We start from the raw sequence: 16357 nt of genomic DNA, 5'->3' as shown, positions 1-16357 counted from the left end.
TCCAGAATTTTTACACAGACGATCAGTAATCAAATTTAAGAATTAATTAGTGGAAAGAGACAACTCTAAGCTCTTTATGCCAGGAGCGGAGGCAGAGGCTCAATCTGTTCTCCACACCTGCTTCAGTAATGAGCATCTGTCTTTACTCAAAAGCAGGGAGGGAAAAGAGGCATTTCATAAATCCTGGCTAAGGGAAATTATGTTGGAACACGGCAGCCCGCTGAACCAGTGAGGAGGAGGAGATAAATGTGTGTGAGGAGATGAAGGCCTGGTGATAGATGTGTCTCTTTTCACCACTATTTACAGGGCTCGCCAGGGGAGTCAGGGATGCCTGGGAGAGATGGCCTGAAAGGAGAAAAGGTAGGTAAACTTCTGATCAAGTTCTTACCTCAAAGAAAAATATGAAGCTATGATTTTTCATCACAGGTTGAACATGGTAGACAACTTGTGAAGACACCTTTCAGATTACTTACCCAGCATGCCATTGTCAATCATATTGTACCTTTGTGCTCTGATGCCTCTGACTACTGTTATTTGTACACACATTTCTTCTTGCAGTATGACTTGTTTCAAATAATGTGCTGAAAGAGGAAAAGTGCACAGTTGACATGCATATTTGATGGTTTGTCACATGTCAAAATAAACAAAGCTAACGTCAACATGCTAACATGCTCACAGTGACTATGTTAACATGCTGATTTTTAGCAAGGCTCTCCCCAGAACGCGTAGCTCCTATGGCGCCATTTTGATGCTACCAAGCCATCACCTCCCGTTAGCATTCCATTGACTGCCATTCATTTTGGCGCCACTTTGAAAGCGAATAACTTTACATCTGAAGCGTGTATAGACTCTATTTGTATTTCTAAAGAAACACGACAATGTATAAAAGGCTCCATTACCTTGTATCTCACGTTATGGCTCCGTAGCAGACGTTTTTGTAAAAATAGGCTAACGATTGTGTCATGACCACGCAACTTACTGTCGCACAGTAGAGGAATTACCGTATAGTACAGGAGAAGCTTGCAGGCAGTTACAGTTACAGTGCCTATGTTATCTCCTTACATATACCTACGCTCTCCGTCTCTGCAAGATTCGGAATGATTGAGATTTCTCTTGGCACAGCTACCTCAGTTGGAGGCTGCGCAGTAACACTCAGCCATCACCGGAAAAGTGCTTCTAATATCATTCACTGGTCTCCGTCCAGAGCAACGGGATCTGTTGGTCCAGTTTATATACTGTCTATTTTTAGAAGATCATGTTCACCATTGTAGTGTAGCCTGTTAGCATGCTAATATTCACTAATTAACACTAAAAGCAAAGTACAGCTGAGGCGAGGCATTTGGTCATAAACAAACTCAAAGTATTAGGCACATTGAAATTTTGAGCTCATGATGCCACTATAGAAAAAGTCAGAGGATCACCAAAGTTAGTAGGATTTAATTTATTTGTACGTAATGTAATCGCAATCCATCTGAGTCTTTACCAAAGTGGTGGACCAACCGACCAACACTGCCATCTGTAGAGCCACGTCGCTTATGAGATAATAGCATCGAGGCACCAAAATTTCATTTTGGGGGGTAAATAAAAATGATTTTGGTAGAACATTCAAAACACTTAAATTAAATTGTATCCATGATGAGAATCACCAAATATATTTGAGGCAGGAAGCAGACACTGCTGTTACTGCCTTGAGGACAGCAATTTCCAACCTAGAAACTTGATGGTTTGTAAGGGTCTATGCAGTGCCAAAAGCTGTCCCCTCTAACAAACAATGTTAATGTTTATAACTATTGAAGTGCAAAAGTATCCTGGTAAATGGTGTGTGCACCTGCTTCTCCCTCCAGACTCTTCCTTGTTCACTTCCCTGTGTATAATTCAGAACATCATTTGCATTGATGAGATGACAGAGCCTGTCTGACATTTTGTCTATGGAGAAACTTCTGAATACTTTCTGTCTTTCTGTTTGTAGGGGGACTCTGGTGGAGTAATGGGGCCACAGGGACCTAAGGGTGAGCCTGGAGAGCCTGGAGGTGGATATATGGTGGGTACCATATCAAGTTCACTTTAATTTGACCTTTTTGGCTTCAGCCCCTTGAGCCTCATTTATAAAACTGCGTAGATTCTATTCTGAAAGATTTTGTGCGCCAAAAACTCAGACTTTTCGTACGAAAAAACAAAATTCTGATTTATAACACCTTGCGGCGCACACCGGTACGCACTCTTCTCGTTATAAATACGGACATGTGTTACCTTATGCGGCCGTGCACGAGCCTCACACTCCTCCCAAGGTCGTCCTATATTTGTCCTAATAAGGTCCATGTTAATCAATCAATGAATATTGCAGCCTTGTAAAGAAGCCCTTGATGACCAATCATGAAACGAAAAAATGGGGAAAAAACACGATTCAGTGATTGTGAGATTGATGTGCTCCTAACAGAGGTAGAACATCGAAACAAAATCCTGTTTGGAAGCCTTAACCCTTGTGTGGTGTTCATATTTTTGTTACACAGCCTTAATACTTAACAGATTTAGCTCAGTTACCAATGATATATACATAATTTATGGTTCATATTTGCCATTTACCCCTGTGAGATCACATTTACGATCATATAATCATTTTCGTTTTTTGTGAGAAAACAAGGAAATTCAATTATAAAAAAAGTAAAAAATAGAAACAAGATTTTTGATCATTATTGGTGCTTATTTCTTAGAACTTAATCAGAACAGGTGAAAGTGCTTGAAATGTAACAATTTTGTAACTTTTTGTGGGAATAGCAGGTGCAGAAAGACAACATTCCCACACACAGACACCTACAATCAGACACACCCACATACAGACGCACAGACACACAGAGACGCACAGACACATAGACACACACACACACACAGAAACACACACACACACAGCAGGCCCAGTTAGGAGGAGGACACAGTTAAGTTTCATAGCACCTACAATTATTACACTCTGGTCCAGTAGACCTGAACACCTCATATGTAATAGTTATGTGTAGGGGGTTGTACCGTGTGCAGTCATTGAAAATAAGTTATTTGTTATGTTCTTCATAGAAAATGAGCCAAGGCCAATGAGTTTGAGTTAGAAGAAATAATAAATAGCATAATTTTTCTTTATTATTAAAATTTAGAGTTTGCTCACATCAACAGATTCTCACTCCCATCTCGTAAAATACGGATGTTTGGTCAGGTGCCTTTGTCGTTCTTATTGACGCTAAAAGTCTCCTTTAGCATCCGCTGCACGTTGTGGGAGGATCCCCTGCCTCTCCTCGTTGCTGGCAGCCCCTCGCCGGGCGCCGCGACCGGCTTTGGGTCAGCTTGGAAAGAACAGGATTGTTGGGTTCAGGAAAACAAAAACTGGGTTGGGTTCGGAAAATGGGGATACCATCGGAGTTCACTAAAACGCAGTCTACAAAACCTTGGGAGCATTATGCACGATCACATGCATGGTCAAAAGGTTGTGGAAAACTGGGCACATTTTTACGCATGGAAATTCTTTATAAATCCTTAATAAATAAACTTTTGCGAGGAATGTTGCGACGGCAAATTTCACCCTGCTTCACGCAACGTTTTCTTGCGTAACAGGTTTTATAAATGATGCCCCTGGAGTCACAGGACACAAAAGTAGAAAAGAACAATTCAACAGAAGTTCACCATGCATATATCATCTGCAAACAGCTAGAACAGCAGCAGACAAGGTACAGAAAACTAGCTCCTCTGGCTGCGTAGCTGCCATGACATTATGGAGATGCAATGCCATTAAGCAATCCACCATTGAATAACCCCAGCCTGGGTAATCACCTCTCCTCCCACTTTGGAGCTTATAGCTGTTGAAGCACTCTCTTTTATGGACATGGCTTTGCATATAGAAATGTTCATTAAAGGGTCCCAAAAAACACAGCACATGTGCAGCCATGGCCTCAGTCCTGGTTGACAGTGCTTGCACTCCTCAATCAATCGCTCTATGGCTTTAAACAATCATGTTTGTGTGTGGAAACACTGAAGTGAACATTAAGCCCGACAGCAGACCTACTCATCAAGCAATGGGTAGTCGGTTGAGTTGAGCAGAGTAATAAGGGAAAGATTGTGTTCAGGCAGAAGTATTTAAACCTCCTTAATGTACTCCAGCACTTTAAAAATTGTGTCAACGGGAGATGCAGGCCAATGACCTCTTATGTTGTAGTTCAAAAGCTAAACAAAGAGAGATGTCTATCGTTTAGAGCGGACATCCTCCTGCGTAGATCCTGATTGTCTTTTACGGACATCACTTCAGTTTGGAGGCATTGGAGGAAAATGGATTCTCAACATTTTATGGTCTTTGTAATGTATGACAAAGAAAAGGGGGGAAAAGCAATAAACAGAAGTTAATGCAGATGTTCTGAGGATCTGTAATGAGTCAGCCTGCTCAAGTTGTTAATGTCACTTTATTGATTTTGCCTTTAAAGGAATAATGATCAATTTGTTCTTTGTTTCTTATAACTTTTATTATTTGAATCGATTAGCACTCTCCCTCTCCTCTCAAGTACTGTACTATTGTGTTTCAGTGGAGTGCCAATGCATGTCTAATTAAACCTTTTATTTTTTGAAAAAGAAAATGCAATCATAGGATTATATTATTAGTCTCAAAAAGTTCTGTTCTTCCCAAACTATTCTCTGTTTTAGGATTGAGTGAATTGGTACATTTCTTCCTAAAACTGTAGAATTGCTGTGTTAGTTCAAATCTGACCAACTTCTACCACAGCTAATTTACATTGTGCAATGTAGGCTTTGTAACACTAATACATGCTGACCACAGAAATCAATGTCCCATCAGAACTGTACAGTAAATAATGCTTGTAGCCTCTATTCCAATTTTTCTGTGGTATGGCATTATCAGTCTGCCACTGTACATAGAAACTAATAAAAATGTTGTAAACAGTATTGAACATGAGCCCATAATGCAACACTGTGTTCAGATATTTGCACTGTGGAGTGCAGCTCGTACAGATTCAATACTTGTTCAAATTCCAGCACTAGAACAGCTTTTTTTGGGCTGCACCTCGGGTCTCAAAGTGAATTGTTGATGAATGTGCAGTGAATCCCTATTCTGATGTCTTCTTCCTGTTGTTTTGTAGGGCGATGGGTTGTCTGTAAGCAGAGGGTCTCGCGGGCCCAAGGTAGGAAGCACTGTGGTGGTGGAGCATCACCAACACAAACATCTCACTATTAATATTCCGTAGATAGATAAGTTGTATTTATGGCAACTCCAGTGTATGTATGTGTATGTTTTATGTTAACAAAAAAAAAAGATTTCATGTTCAGGTACAGTTTAGGTCAGTGGTTCACAATCTGTTTGGTAAGACATAACACCCCAGCCCTGTCAGATGATCTCAAGCACTCCTTCATGACGACCACCTGTCATGTTCCAAATGTTTTCATTTATTTATTCAGTTATTGATTTCAAACTGGATGTTATTTAACAGTATTAATTATATAAAAGTGGAATTTTTTAGCCTATAGTAATATTTTCTTTTTAGCTATTTCAGCCATTTATTCATTAGGTTTAGCTATTTAAACTATGTATCCATTACTTGTAGGATCTTACTCTCAGCTAACTGGTAGTAGTAGGTCCTCTCTGCTTGCTTGCTTATTAGTTTTTACAAAACCAAAATCTGCTCACATACTGTATGTACTTACACAGCACATGTGCAGCCATGGCCTCAGTCCTGGTTGACAGTGCTTGCACTCCTCAATCAATCGCTCTATGGCTTTAAACAATCATGTTTGTGTGTGGAAACACTGAAGTGAACATTAAGCCCGACAGCAGACCTACTCATCAAGCAATGGGTAGTCGGTTGAGTTGAGCAGAGTAATAAGGGAAAGATTGTGTTCAGGCAGAAGTATTTAAACCTCCTTAATGTACTCCAGCACTTTAAAAATTGTGTCAACGGGAGATGCAGGCCAATGACCTCTTATGTTGTAGTTCAAAAGCTAAACAAAGAGAGATGTCTATCGTTTAGAGCAGACATCCTCCTGCGTAGATCCTGATTGTCTTTTACGGACATCACTTCAGTTTGGAGGCATTGGAGGAAAATGGATTCTCAACATTTTATGGTCTTTGTAATGTATGACAAAGAAAAGGGGGGAAAAGCAATAAACAGAAGTTAATGCAGATGTTCTGAGGATCTGTAATGAGTCAGCCTGCTCAAGTTGTTAATGTCACTTTATTGATTTTGCCTTTAAAGGAATAATGATCAATTTGTTCTTTGTTTCTTATAACTTCAAATTATAAATTTATATAAAATTTGAAATTAGAGATTTCAAGGTTTTCTGACAATATCATGCTGAGTTTGTTAGCAGGTTTGCAAAACAATGCTCTAAAGATGCCCCAAATATTAAAGGTGTTGTCATGGAAAAAAATAATAATCAAGCATTTGACATACATACAGTGTGTATCGCATGAGTTCCAATGAAATACATAATGACCGTGTGCATACCATTGGCCTTGAGCATAGTTGTGTTTCTTACCCATGATGCGACTAAAGACAAAACATAAAGGGAAAATCAGTTCTGGCAGAGTTTGAATTAATGATTATGCAGTGCAGCAGCTCTCCATCTCTACATTTTACAATCACTGAAACACCACTGACTGCTCCCTTGTATTTTTGTCAGGGTGAGAGAGGTGTCCCAGGTTTGCCCGGAGACCATGGTGATAAAGGCGAGCCTGGAGAGAGTATCATAGGCTCACCTGTGAGTATGATGTTGTATTGATTGGTCCGTGTCTTCCACTTTCATTATTTAATTCAAAGTATGACAGAAAGAGATACAGAGAAAGAGATCCTCTTTGAATATCAGTGTTCATGAAATACACTCTCAGATGAAAACGCTTGCCAATACTGCGAGGTGCTGGTGTGTTGCACTCTGCCTTCACCATTATACTGCATGCTCTGCACTCCTAGTTTAAACCTCACACAGGTTTAATTGAGAGTGAGTCTGCTTTCATTTTTGAAATACAGGATTGTTAAAGACAGAAAATCAATAGAGCAAAAGGTGTCAAACACAATTCCTTTATTGGGTCCTGGGTACTAGAGGGCAGGTAGTGTTAACAAGATGTGTTATGTGTTCTTAGGGCCGCATGGGACCCCCAGGAAAGCCGGGAATTGAGGTTTGTGGAAAATTCTCAGACTCCAAAACACACAAACATGTTCAAGTTTATTTTTACACGTCTTTAGCTCGTTGATGCTGTTGCCAGCGGTCTTGCAATTATTTTACAATACAAATAACATTCTGCACTGTTGATCACTTGTTGTGTGGTTGTATAAGAAATAGGGATGTCCCAATCACGTTTTTTTGCCCTCGAGTCCGAGTCCGAGTCATTTGATTTTGAGTATCTACCGATACCGAGTCCCGATCCGATACTTCTATAATAATTCAACTTTATAATACCTCCAGACCGCAGACATACTCGCGCTTTCCGCTTCAAGCTGCTTCCGTGTTCTACTTTGCCGGCATTTAACCAATAGCATCTCTGCAACAAAGTGATGTCATGCCGCACGCGTTGCTGTTTCTGTGTGGAGTCAAAAGGGTCTAACTCTGTGCCACCGCATAACTATAGATGTGTTAAAAAATAATGAGAATATATATACATATATATCAGAGTCCTGATCGGGAGGTAATGACCGATTCCGATCGAGTCTGAAACCACGTGATCGGGCCCGATTTCCGATCACGTGATTGGATCTGGACATCCCTAATAAGAAGGACTGTAAAAATGAGACTGTCTGGGTTTTTCAGGGCCCTCGCGGACCCCCAGGTTTATCTGGCCCTCCTGGAGTTCCAGGAACAGAGGTGAGTGAGATCAGTATGCCCTTCCACTCGTATTCACTCCCTCACACATCTGCAGATAAAAGACGGCTGAACGCATAAAAGAATGTCAGCTTCCACTGTGGATGAACAAGTACGATGTATCACGGCTGCTGGACACCCCACCAACTGAGATGGGTGTGAAAGCAGAGTCACAGCCTTGCATGTCTGCTTGATATCCTAGCCAGGAGGATTGTTAACTCCTTTCCTTGTTTCAATTAAAGGGCTCCCCTGGATGGCCAGGCCCCCCGGGCCCTGCTGGACCTCCAGGTGAACCAGTAAGTGAGACAATCTCATTTTTGCTTTCTGCAGTTCAGCATCACTGATCTGCAATGAGAACTACTGAGCAAACCTTGACGTCAAAGTCAACTTTCACGGTGCAGCTTCAGTTTGTGGATAATTAGCAGCTTGTCCTGCTGTTCACTAGCCAACATCACTTTTAAGCAAATGTTGCAGTTTACGACGAATTGGCAGCACCCTGTTGTTAGCACGTTTTCATCTCTTTCTTGTCTTTTCAAGTGTTTCAAATAAGCAACATTATTATAATTCTGGTAGCTGTAGTGTGAACACAATACGAGTGCTGCTGCTGCATCAAAGTCTTGTATATTTTGCATTTTAACCTATTTTATATTCATGTGTTGTAAAGACCCATGAAGCCCATTTATTGTCGGTTATATTTTGAAAAGATACATGGGATGCAATTCAAAATGTTTTCCTCAGCTGCCAAGAACAACAATATTTTCAAGATGTGAGGAATCTGTTTTCCAGCAGCAAAGTTATTAAACTGTTTCCTTAAGCGTTGCAGATTTAAAAAAAAAAAAAAAAAAAAAAAAATGAAAATGAAACGAAGAAATATTTGGGGTAAAATCACATTCCTTAAAGGCATATAAGATGCTCTTATGAATTGATGTTTTCGAGAAATTTTGCAGATGCAGTTGAACTGAACAAAGAACAGCAGAATATTTCCAAGACATGAAAGATTTGTTAGTTCTGAAATTCTAACTGTGGCAATGTTTCATGTTTTTCTTTTTCTTTCTTTGACAGACTGCCCTGCCAATTGTTGGAGACATGGGTGCATTACTCAAGGTATTTTATTTTCATAGTTAATGATAATTACAGCTTTTCACAAACAATAACATGTAAAGGGGTGCCTGGGTTAGTAGTTAAACACGATCAGTATTTGAAAGGGTATATATGCATGCTCTCAGTTTAGAGAGATAGTAAAAGTCTTCTAGTGCCTACATCAGGATGACTGGGAGAAATATGTGTAGAAGGCATTCAAATTATATCACATGAAATCCAGGCTAACTCCTTTGCCACAGTTGCACAGTACAGCCATACTGTATGACAATATGTTTACTAAAGCCTGTCAATTATACATATTTATGATTGCTGTGTGGCAATTTATGAAGACTCATACATAATTTGAAATTTGTTTATTTCACAGCAATCATCCATAGTGTAAAAAAAAAGCTTTTATAGCATGAATTGTGAAAATCCGTAAATCACTGTCAATAATAATAATTTGTTTCTCTTGAGGATGCTGCATACTAAAATAAAAAATAAAAACCTGCATACATAATTTAGGGAATTACTATACTGAATGATGATAATACTGCACCAATCAGTCCTAATTAGGCAGCAATAAGCAAGTGTCACCCAATGGGCCCTATTTTAACGATCTGAAACGCAAGTATCAAACGCAAGTAGCTTTGTGGGCGGATCTTGGGCGCTGTTGCTATTATACCGGCGGGATAAATGACTCTTGCGCCCAATGCAAATCTAAAATGGGTCGGTCTGAAGTAGCTACATTAGTAATAGGTGTGGTTTGGGCGTAACGTGCAATAAACCAGTCAGATTATCATCTCACATTCCCTTTAAAAGCAGGCGCGCTTGTTCCATGGCGGATTGCTATTATAATGGCGGATTTGCTAGGCATGCCAGGAGCGGTTCACAGCCAAGGAGACCGACGTTTGCTATTGATTTTTCTTTTTGACAAAATGTAAATAAAGAAATGTCACAAAAACATACTTTCCGATGTTTTGGGCTCACTCTCACTGAATCACAAGGTTATGAATGCATGGTGATATTTTTGCAATGTAGTCTAACATTAGACCGAGATTACCTCACTATAGACGATGCAGCTCTTCTGTCTCTCCTCTCCCGTGCTGGTGCTGGGGCATTTGGGTTAAGTGACATCGGCACATGCAGTTCAACATCACATCTCCTTAAGTCCTCTAATATTTACTCATTTATGTCATCAACACATCCATGATTCATGGAAATGTTGTGTAAAACAAGGTTATATTTTTCCTTGTATTTATGTATAGTTTGAAAAAATTGGAACTGCTGGGTCCATGAGATGAGAGAAGCAAAGTGTATGCGCGGTGTGCACACTCTACATTACGGCCAAGCATGCGCCCTTAAAATAGCATCTGAATAACGCGCCACTGACTTTAGACTAGTTTTTTCCTGGTCTGTGGCAGAATTGTTTTCTGAAACTGCAACATTGCACTAGGGAACGTTTGCGCCGGAACACGCCTCCTCTTTTCGCTGAACCGCCCCCGGGAGCGCAAGTTCCTTCCCTAATTTACCGACATGAGTCTGTGGAGGGAAAAGTCCGCTGTGCGACGGGTGCAAAATAGGAATGCTACATGCGTCAGTGTACAAAGTCAATTGCGCTGGGTGCAAGATAGGGCCCAATGTGTTTGTCTAAATGTACATGGCACAACAAGTGTTTGTCTAAATGTACATGGCACAACAAATGGATAAATGTATATATCTAAATTTGGCATCACAACATGGCCTTTTATGTATTGGTTTATAGTAAGTGAGATCAACTCAGATGAAACCTGGCATGCACCACTGTTTCAGTCCATACTATTTCAGATCCAATGCAACACCCCAAATAAGCCTTTGAGAACAACTCTCACTTTTCTGACTTCTAAAATGCTTTAATTTAATTTCCTCCGGTAGATTTCCCTTGTCACTTAAACCTTCACCTCCAATTACCAAACATTGAAGCATTTGGTTGGATTGCTAAAACATTCTTCTCAAAGATTTAAAAGAAGTTGTATATTTATTTTCACACTTTGAAACTGTGTTCCAACATCATCATACATACAAATACAAGTTTGTTTCACCCTCATCTTTTCATCAATCACTGACCAAATGCAGAACTTGTACTGGGACTGCGAGGCCAAACGTAATGTGAAACACTTCTCAACCTCACCTTTTATGACCTGAGATTCTTTTGTGGCTGTTACCTTTCTTAATGGCCATTTCCATCAAAGCCCTCTTAGCTCAAGCTCAAAGCTCTCAAGCTCTCTTAGCTTCAGCTGCTGCCTTCATCACGGTTGTTCAGTGGCACTCTAATTAGTACTTTCAACACCTCGATGACGCATACAAAAATGGATAAACATTTTCAACTCAGTTATTTTTTTTCCCTTTTCAATAGTATACTCAATAAAAACATTCTTTCCTTTTTTTATTTTATTTTTACCGATTTCCTTGGAGTCTTGGAGGATAATTAGACGGCATGTTCACATTATTTTCCATTTTGTATTTTAGACTCAGCTGCTTTTTAATGGTGCACTGGTTTCTACTGCCTCCCTCCAACTTCCAGCTATTTCCTGGAAGGTGCAGTGCCTATATCTAGACTGGATCAGGGACAATGATATTTAAGATTCTCACCTAAATGTCACAGTCAATGAGTTTGACAAAGTTCACCCCTCACCTAGATGAGAGACACTCTTGAAGACACTCTTGGTGGGTTCACATTATTCTGCTCTGCAGACATTTAGAGAACACTTTGTGTCAGTTGGGGTCTTGTCCTCCACCCAGGGGATGTGACATAATAAAGGGCGAAAATGCAGTGCTCCAACTCAACTTGATGAAATCTTATCTGTGCCACCGCTTTTGCTTCCTGCCTTGCCTGCGCTGGCAGAATGCCTGCAGTGTGTGCCAGACGAGAGTCCCAGGGCTTCCTGGGCAGAAGGGAGAGAAGGGGTCCCTTGGAGCGCAAGGAGTCGAAGGCATGGTGGGAGAAAAGGTACAAGTAACTCATCAGCATGGCAGGCTATTTGGAACAGCTGCTGTAAACATGTTAATCTGACCATTCCACTTTACATTACATGACACTTGTTAAATGTACTCTTGGGGTTGCTTATTAAGTACTTTGAGAGCACTTACACTCATATTAATTGTGTACTCCTATCCTAAACAGGGAGATCCAGGTGTAAGAGGTCCCATGGGTAACCCTGGAAAAGAAGGCCCAAAGGTAGGCAAGGAAATATCAGGCGTAACTCAGTATACTCAGTAGACAATAAAACACATTTTGTAATGTAATTGTTTGTGTGGATCTAAATGAATTATTCAGCTTCTCAGCATGGCAAAATAATATGTAACACAAAAAGCCTCATTCTATGATACTGTTTATTAAAATGTGTGTTTAATTTAATGTATAGAGATTTACATTGACATACACTTTTCATAAATCGCCTTTTGGATTATCTCTGAAAGCCTAACCAGTTGTTCTACAACTCATATTATTCTGCACACTCTTATATGCTCGCTGCAGAAGTTGTTGCTATGGATACAGTGTTTCATTGCATGTGCTGTAAGAGTGGAAGAGACATTTTGAAGTTTTACAACCATCAGCCTTTAGTTTTAGGACTTTTCATGTTTGGTGAAAAACTCTTTTTCCTCCCTCGTTGCTTCTGCCTCCCCTGCAGGGAGTAAAAGGAGAGAGAGGGTTCCCAGGCCCCACAGGAGATAAAGGTGATGAGGTGAGTGAAAAAAGGTTTAATCTAAACAAATGAATCTGGTAGTAGTAACCATACGGAAGTCACTGTGACATTGAGAGGTAGGTTTTTTAAAAGTATGTAAATATCTTGTAATGTCTGCCTCATCTTCAAGCCTGTCTACTCCAAAAGTCTGTTTTCAAAAGAAGCTATCAAAAGCTATCCACAGTGCTGCATGTGCACTATGCCCACTATGCACTTTATAAAGAACGAAGCCTGCCCTGTGTGTGTGTGTGTGTGTGTGTGTGTGTGTGTGTGTGTGTGTGTGTGTGTATTAAAAAAACAAGCCACTCTTTAGAGAAACTGAGAAGCATTTCAGAGGTCAACTTTCAGCATTGAAGTGCAATGGCAGGAGATTTGCACTATCAGGAAGACATGTTACTGGATTGTATAGGCTCAGTAAAACATGTTTTATATCCCTGTTGACTTTTTTTTCCTTTAAATGATAAAAGAAATCACTGAGATACATACATGCAATGCATCTCTAAAATACAACAAACAGTACAGAAATTCCTTGTCTAAACAAATGAATAAAGATGCAGCATATACATAGACAATGGCATGTTTCACAGCTTCTGCATAATCAAAGGTGTTACAAAGATAAGAAAATTTGAACATAATCACAGGAGTCATTGCAGTGAATGGAAACGTTTTCTCATTCATCCTCTACAGTATTGTTGAAAGCTCTATGTGCTGTATTATTTCGTCTGTGATTGTTGTTGCTAATGGATTCATAGAAAGCTGGTCCAGGCATCAAGAAATTGGATAAGACTTACTTACACTTTACTACTTAGGTAGAGTATCTGCTTACTGTGTCGTGAACAGCCAGTAAGACAGCAGGGCCAGATGCCCACATTACCTATTTCTCGCCATATATGGAAGTATTACAAATGGATTGACTGTAATTAATGTTTAAATTTGCACCCATGAGAACATATCTGTAAAGTCGTATACTCTAAGTCCAGTGTTACTGTAAAATATGAATTTAAATATTCTGTTTCAAAAGAGACATTATTTTGAAAAATGGTGATCCAATTTGTCCAGGGGACTGCAGGAGTGCCAGGACTCCCTGGGGTGACCGGTCGTACAGGGGCCCCGGTAAGACACCTGCCGTTCACATGGTCTGGTTATATACAGAATCTCTTTCATTGTAGAAAAATAACACAAATTATCTTTTTACAGACTTTATCTCAACATGTGTGAGGCTTTTTTTCTGAGGTTTATGCCTAAAACAGGATGCTGTTCTGTTTGCAGGGGCTTATGGGTAGACCCGGGCCAATGGGCCAACCAGGAGGAAAAGGAGAAAAAGTAAGGTGTTATATAAACATGCATCTTTAAAATGTAGGTAGTGTATATGTCTTCCTGTGCTTTATGTACAGTAAACAGTGGATCAGTGTGTCCACTGTATAACTTTAAACTCAGTTTGCTAATTTGCATGCAAAGGATTCAGATATGATTAGTTGAAAAATACCATGGCTCAAAGCCTGTAATAAGTACATGGTTTTGACAGGCAATAGTAACTTTTCTTTATATTTTCCCCCTCAAATGTAGTTTTATCATACATTTTAAAGATTGATTTATAAAATGGAAAACAAAATGGCTCCAGTTGCTATAATAAATATGATAAAGATATTTTTTGTAATACTAAATAATTCAAGGCTTTTCATCATTGCTATATGCATCAAAGTGTAGGAAGCCAGATCTTTTAAAGGAATCTTAGGGGTTTTTTTTTCTCAGGGTTGGCAAATGAGGTTCCATATCATGGTATTACATTAGCATGGGCATTGTGCTTGATAAACATTTCCATTTCCACAGACATGTTTAACAATTCTTCTGGTTTGTGTTTGGCAGGGAAATGAAGGGCCCCCAGGCAGGCCAGGGCTTCCAGGGCCTCCGGTAAGTTCCTCCTGCCTCAACAAGAGCCAGATGCTGATACGTCTCAAAACCTCTGTTAAGGTCATAGTTTCTATGTTGCCCTACATGTACGCTTAAATACATTTTATGGTCATTTTGTTACACAATGTAACCTTCTTCATTCTTAAGGTTACTTATAGCCATCCATTCAACACAGATGGCACATTGAAAAATATTTAATCATCTTGCTTTTCTCAGCACTATCCAAAGATCTTCTTTTCCCAAGATCAAGTAAATGTTAGAGCCAAAACCTTGCCTTGGCATCTGTTCCTACAGAAATGACCATCAGTGCACATATTTTAGCCAGTCTAACAGTATTTAGTGTAACAAGAAAAACATAACTGACAAACAAGCTCAAATATGATGAAATTGTGGCGACCTGCTCACTAGCATTGAATCATGCTCATACCCTTTAAAAGGCCAGTGAGTAAGCACTTCCAAAGGCAAATCTATAATTCATCAGCCGTCCCCTTGATCCTGCCGTGCCCCCCCCACACACCCTGGTCTCATAAACTGCAGTCTGGGAGGACAGGGGATGGCTCGGTGGCCTGAAAAGGGCACAGGCATCCGCTTGCTTCTAAATGAGAATCTTCACTCCTTCTACATTTACAATAGCTGCCCTCTACCAATCTATCATGGGAAAAACATTCTTTTATGTCCTAATACTACCTAAGAAGACTAGATTACCTAGTTCTCATACCCGAATCTCTTTTAATCACTGCGCTCTTTTGTATTTCTGAAATACTCTCGTATTCCGAATTGCCACTAGCTCAAGGATTATTAAGTCTACTGTTCTCTATTTTTCCTCTTCTTTTCACTTCTCACTCTCTTGCACACTCTTTCCCGCTCTTTGTGTAATCACCAAATAAGCTATTGATCTCCTCCATGTAGCATTTAAGGGCTTAACAGTGTATAACTGCTCCAGACCTACTGTACAGTTCTCTGTAACGACTCTGGATGCCTAAAACTCAACAGAACAGTTAGAAGATGATTTACTGTTGATTGTGTTTCAGGGTGTACCCAATGTGGAGGGCAATGGGATGAGCAGTCTGTACAAGCTGCAGGTAAAGACTTCTCAAATGACTTCAACTCAGCGATAATGTCATTGTGATCCATTTTATGCACGTCGTAGTGCCTTCAATCATATTGGCAGAAAATTGTGTTTAAAATGTGTTTGACCCACATTCCGAAAATAATGTGTATATAGTCATAACATTAAAAAAAATGTCTTTTCAGAGTGGTGGAGCTATTTTAGGACCCCCTGGAGCTCCTGGCGCTCCGGTAAGCATAATCATCATGCCTGAAGCAAAATCCTTTACGGTTTACTGTGGAGACACACTAGCACACAGGCACCTTGATACTGTATGAGCTGCAGAGCCTGAGAGAGCTGAATAACAAATAACCTGACCAGCCCTCCAGTGTTATCTCCGCTTCTGAGGTCCTATCACAGTCAATCATGTTCATTGAGAGCTGATGGTTGGTGAAAGCTAAGAGGCTTCCTGATTCTCAAACAGGTGTTTCTGACCCACCCCCCCAGGGCACACAACATTATTGATATGCAAAATGGACTTATAAGTTCAGTTGCTCCGTACGGTGCCACCCTGAAGTGACCCGATTTGCTTATCGGCTTCCCCCTGCTCTGCCTTATCAGACAGTTTGAAATCTTGTCCAGTGTCCTGGGAGACATTCATTCACAGGCCCTGCAGGGATCCATCCTCCACAACAGACACTAAATGTGGTAACAAAAAATAGACACTCCAATATCCCCAGTGCACAATGCACATGAA

At 40.1% G+C, this 16357-nt stretch overlaps 1 protein-coding gene across 6 annotated transcripts in view; it reads left to right on the top strand.

Annotated features, from left to right (window-relative positions):
- Positions 1 to 16357, top strand: part of LOC116052437 (collagen alpha-1(XIX) chain) — a 105240-nt gene that overhangs the window by 71694 nt on the left and 17189 nt on the right. For all 6 annotated transcript variants that reach the window (XM_035992442.1, XM_035992441.1, XM_035992444.1 and 3 more), the window contains 16 exons: positions 307 to 360; positions 1970 to 2041; positions 5127 to 5168; positions 6664 to 6741; positions 7121 to 7156; positions 7786 to 7839; positions 8079 to 8132; positions 8899 to 8940; positions 11801 to 11905; positions 12080 to 12133; positions 12588 to 12641; positions 13701 to 13754; positions 13911 to 13964; positions 14508 to 14552; positions 15584 to 15634; positions 15807 to 15851. In XM_035992442.1, coding sequence (XP_035848335.1) covers positions 307 to 360; positions 1970 to 2041; positions 5127 to 5168; positions 6664 to 6741; positions 7121 to 7156; positions 7786 to 7839; positions 8079 to 8132; positions 8899 to 8940; positions 11801 to 11905; positions 12080 to 12133; positions 12588 to 12641; positions 13701 to 13754; positions 13911 to 13964; positions 14508 to 14552; positions 15584 to 15634; positions 15807 to 15851 — 894 coding nt within the window. The remainder of the gene's footprint in view (positions 1 to 306; positions 361 to 1969; positions 2042 to 5126; positions 5169 to 6663; positions 6742 to 7120; positions 7157 to 7785; positions 7840 to 8078; positions 8133 to 8898; positions 8941 to 11800; positions 11906 to 12079; positions 12134 to 12587; positions 12642 to 13700; positions 13755 to 13910; positions 13965 to 14507; positions 14553 to 15583; positions 15635 to 15806; positions 15852 to 16357) is intronic.

The sequence above is a fragment of the Sander lucioperca genome, chromosome 15 (assembly GCF_008315115.2).
Source record: "Sander lucioperca isolate FBNREF2018 chromosome 15, SLUC_FBN_1.2, whole genome shotgun sequence".
Taxonomy (NCBI): Eukaryota; Metazoa; Chordata; class Actinopteri; order Perciformes; family Percidae; genus Sander; species Sander lucioperca.
The sequence above is the reverse complement of the archived record's forward strand: the minus strand, read 5'-3'. Positions and strand labels throughout refer to the sequence as shown.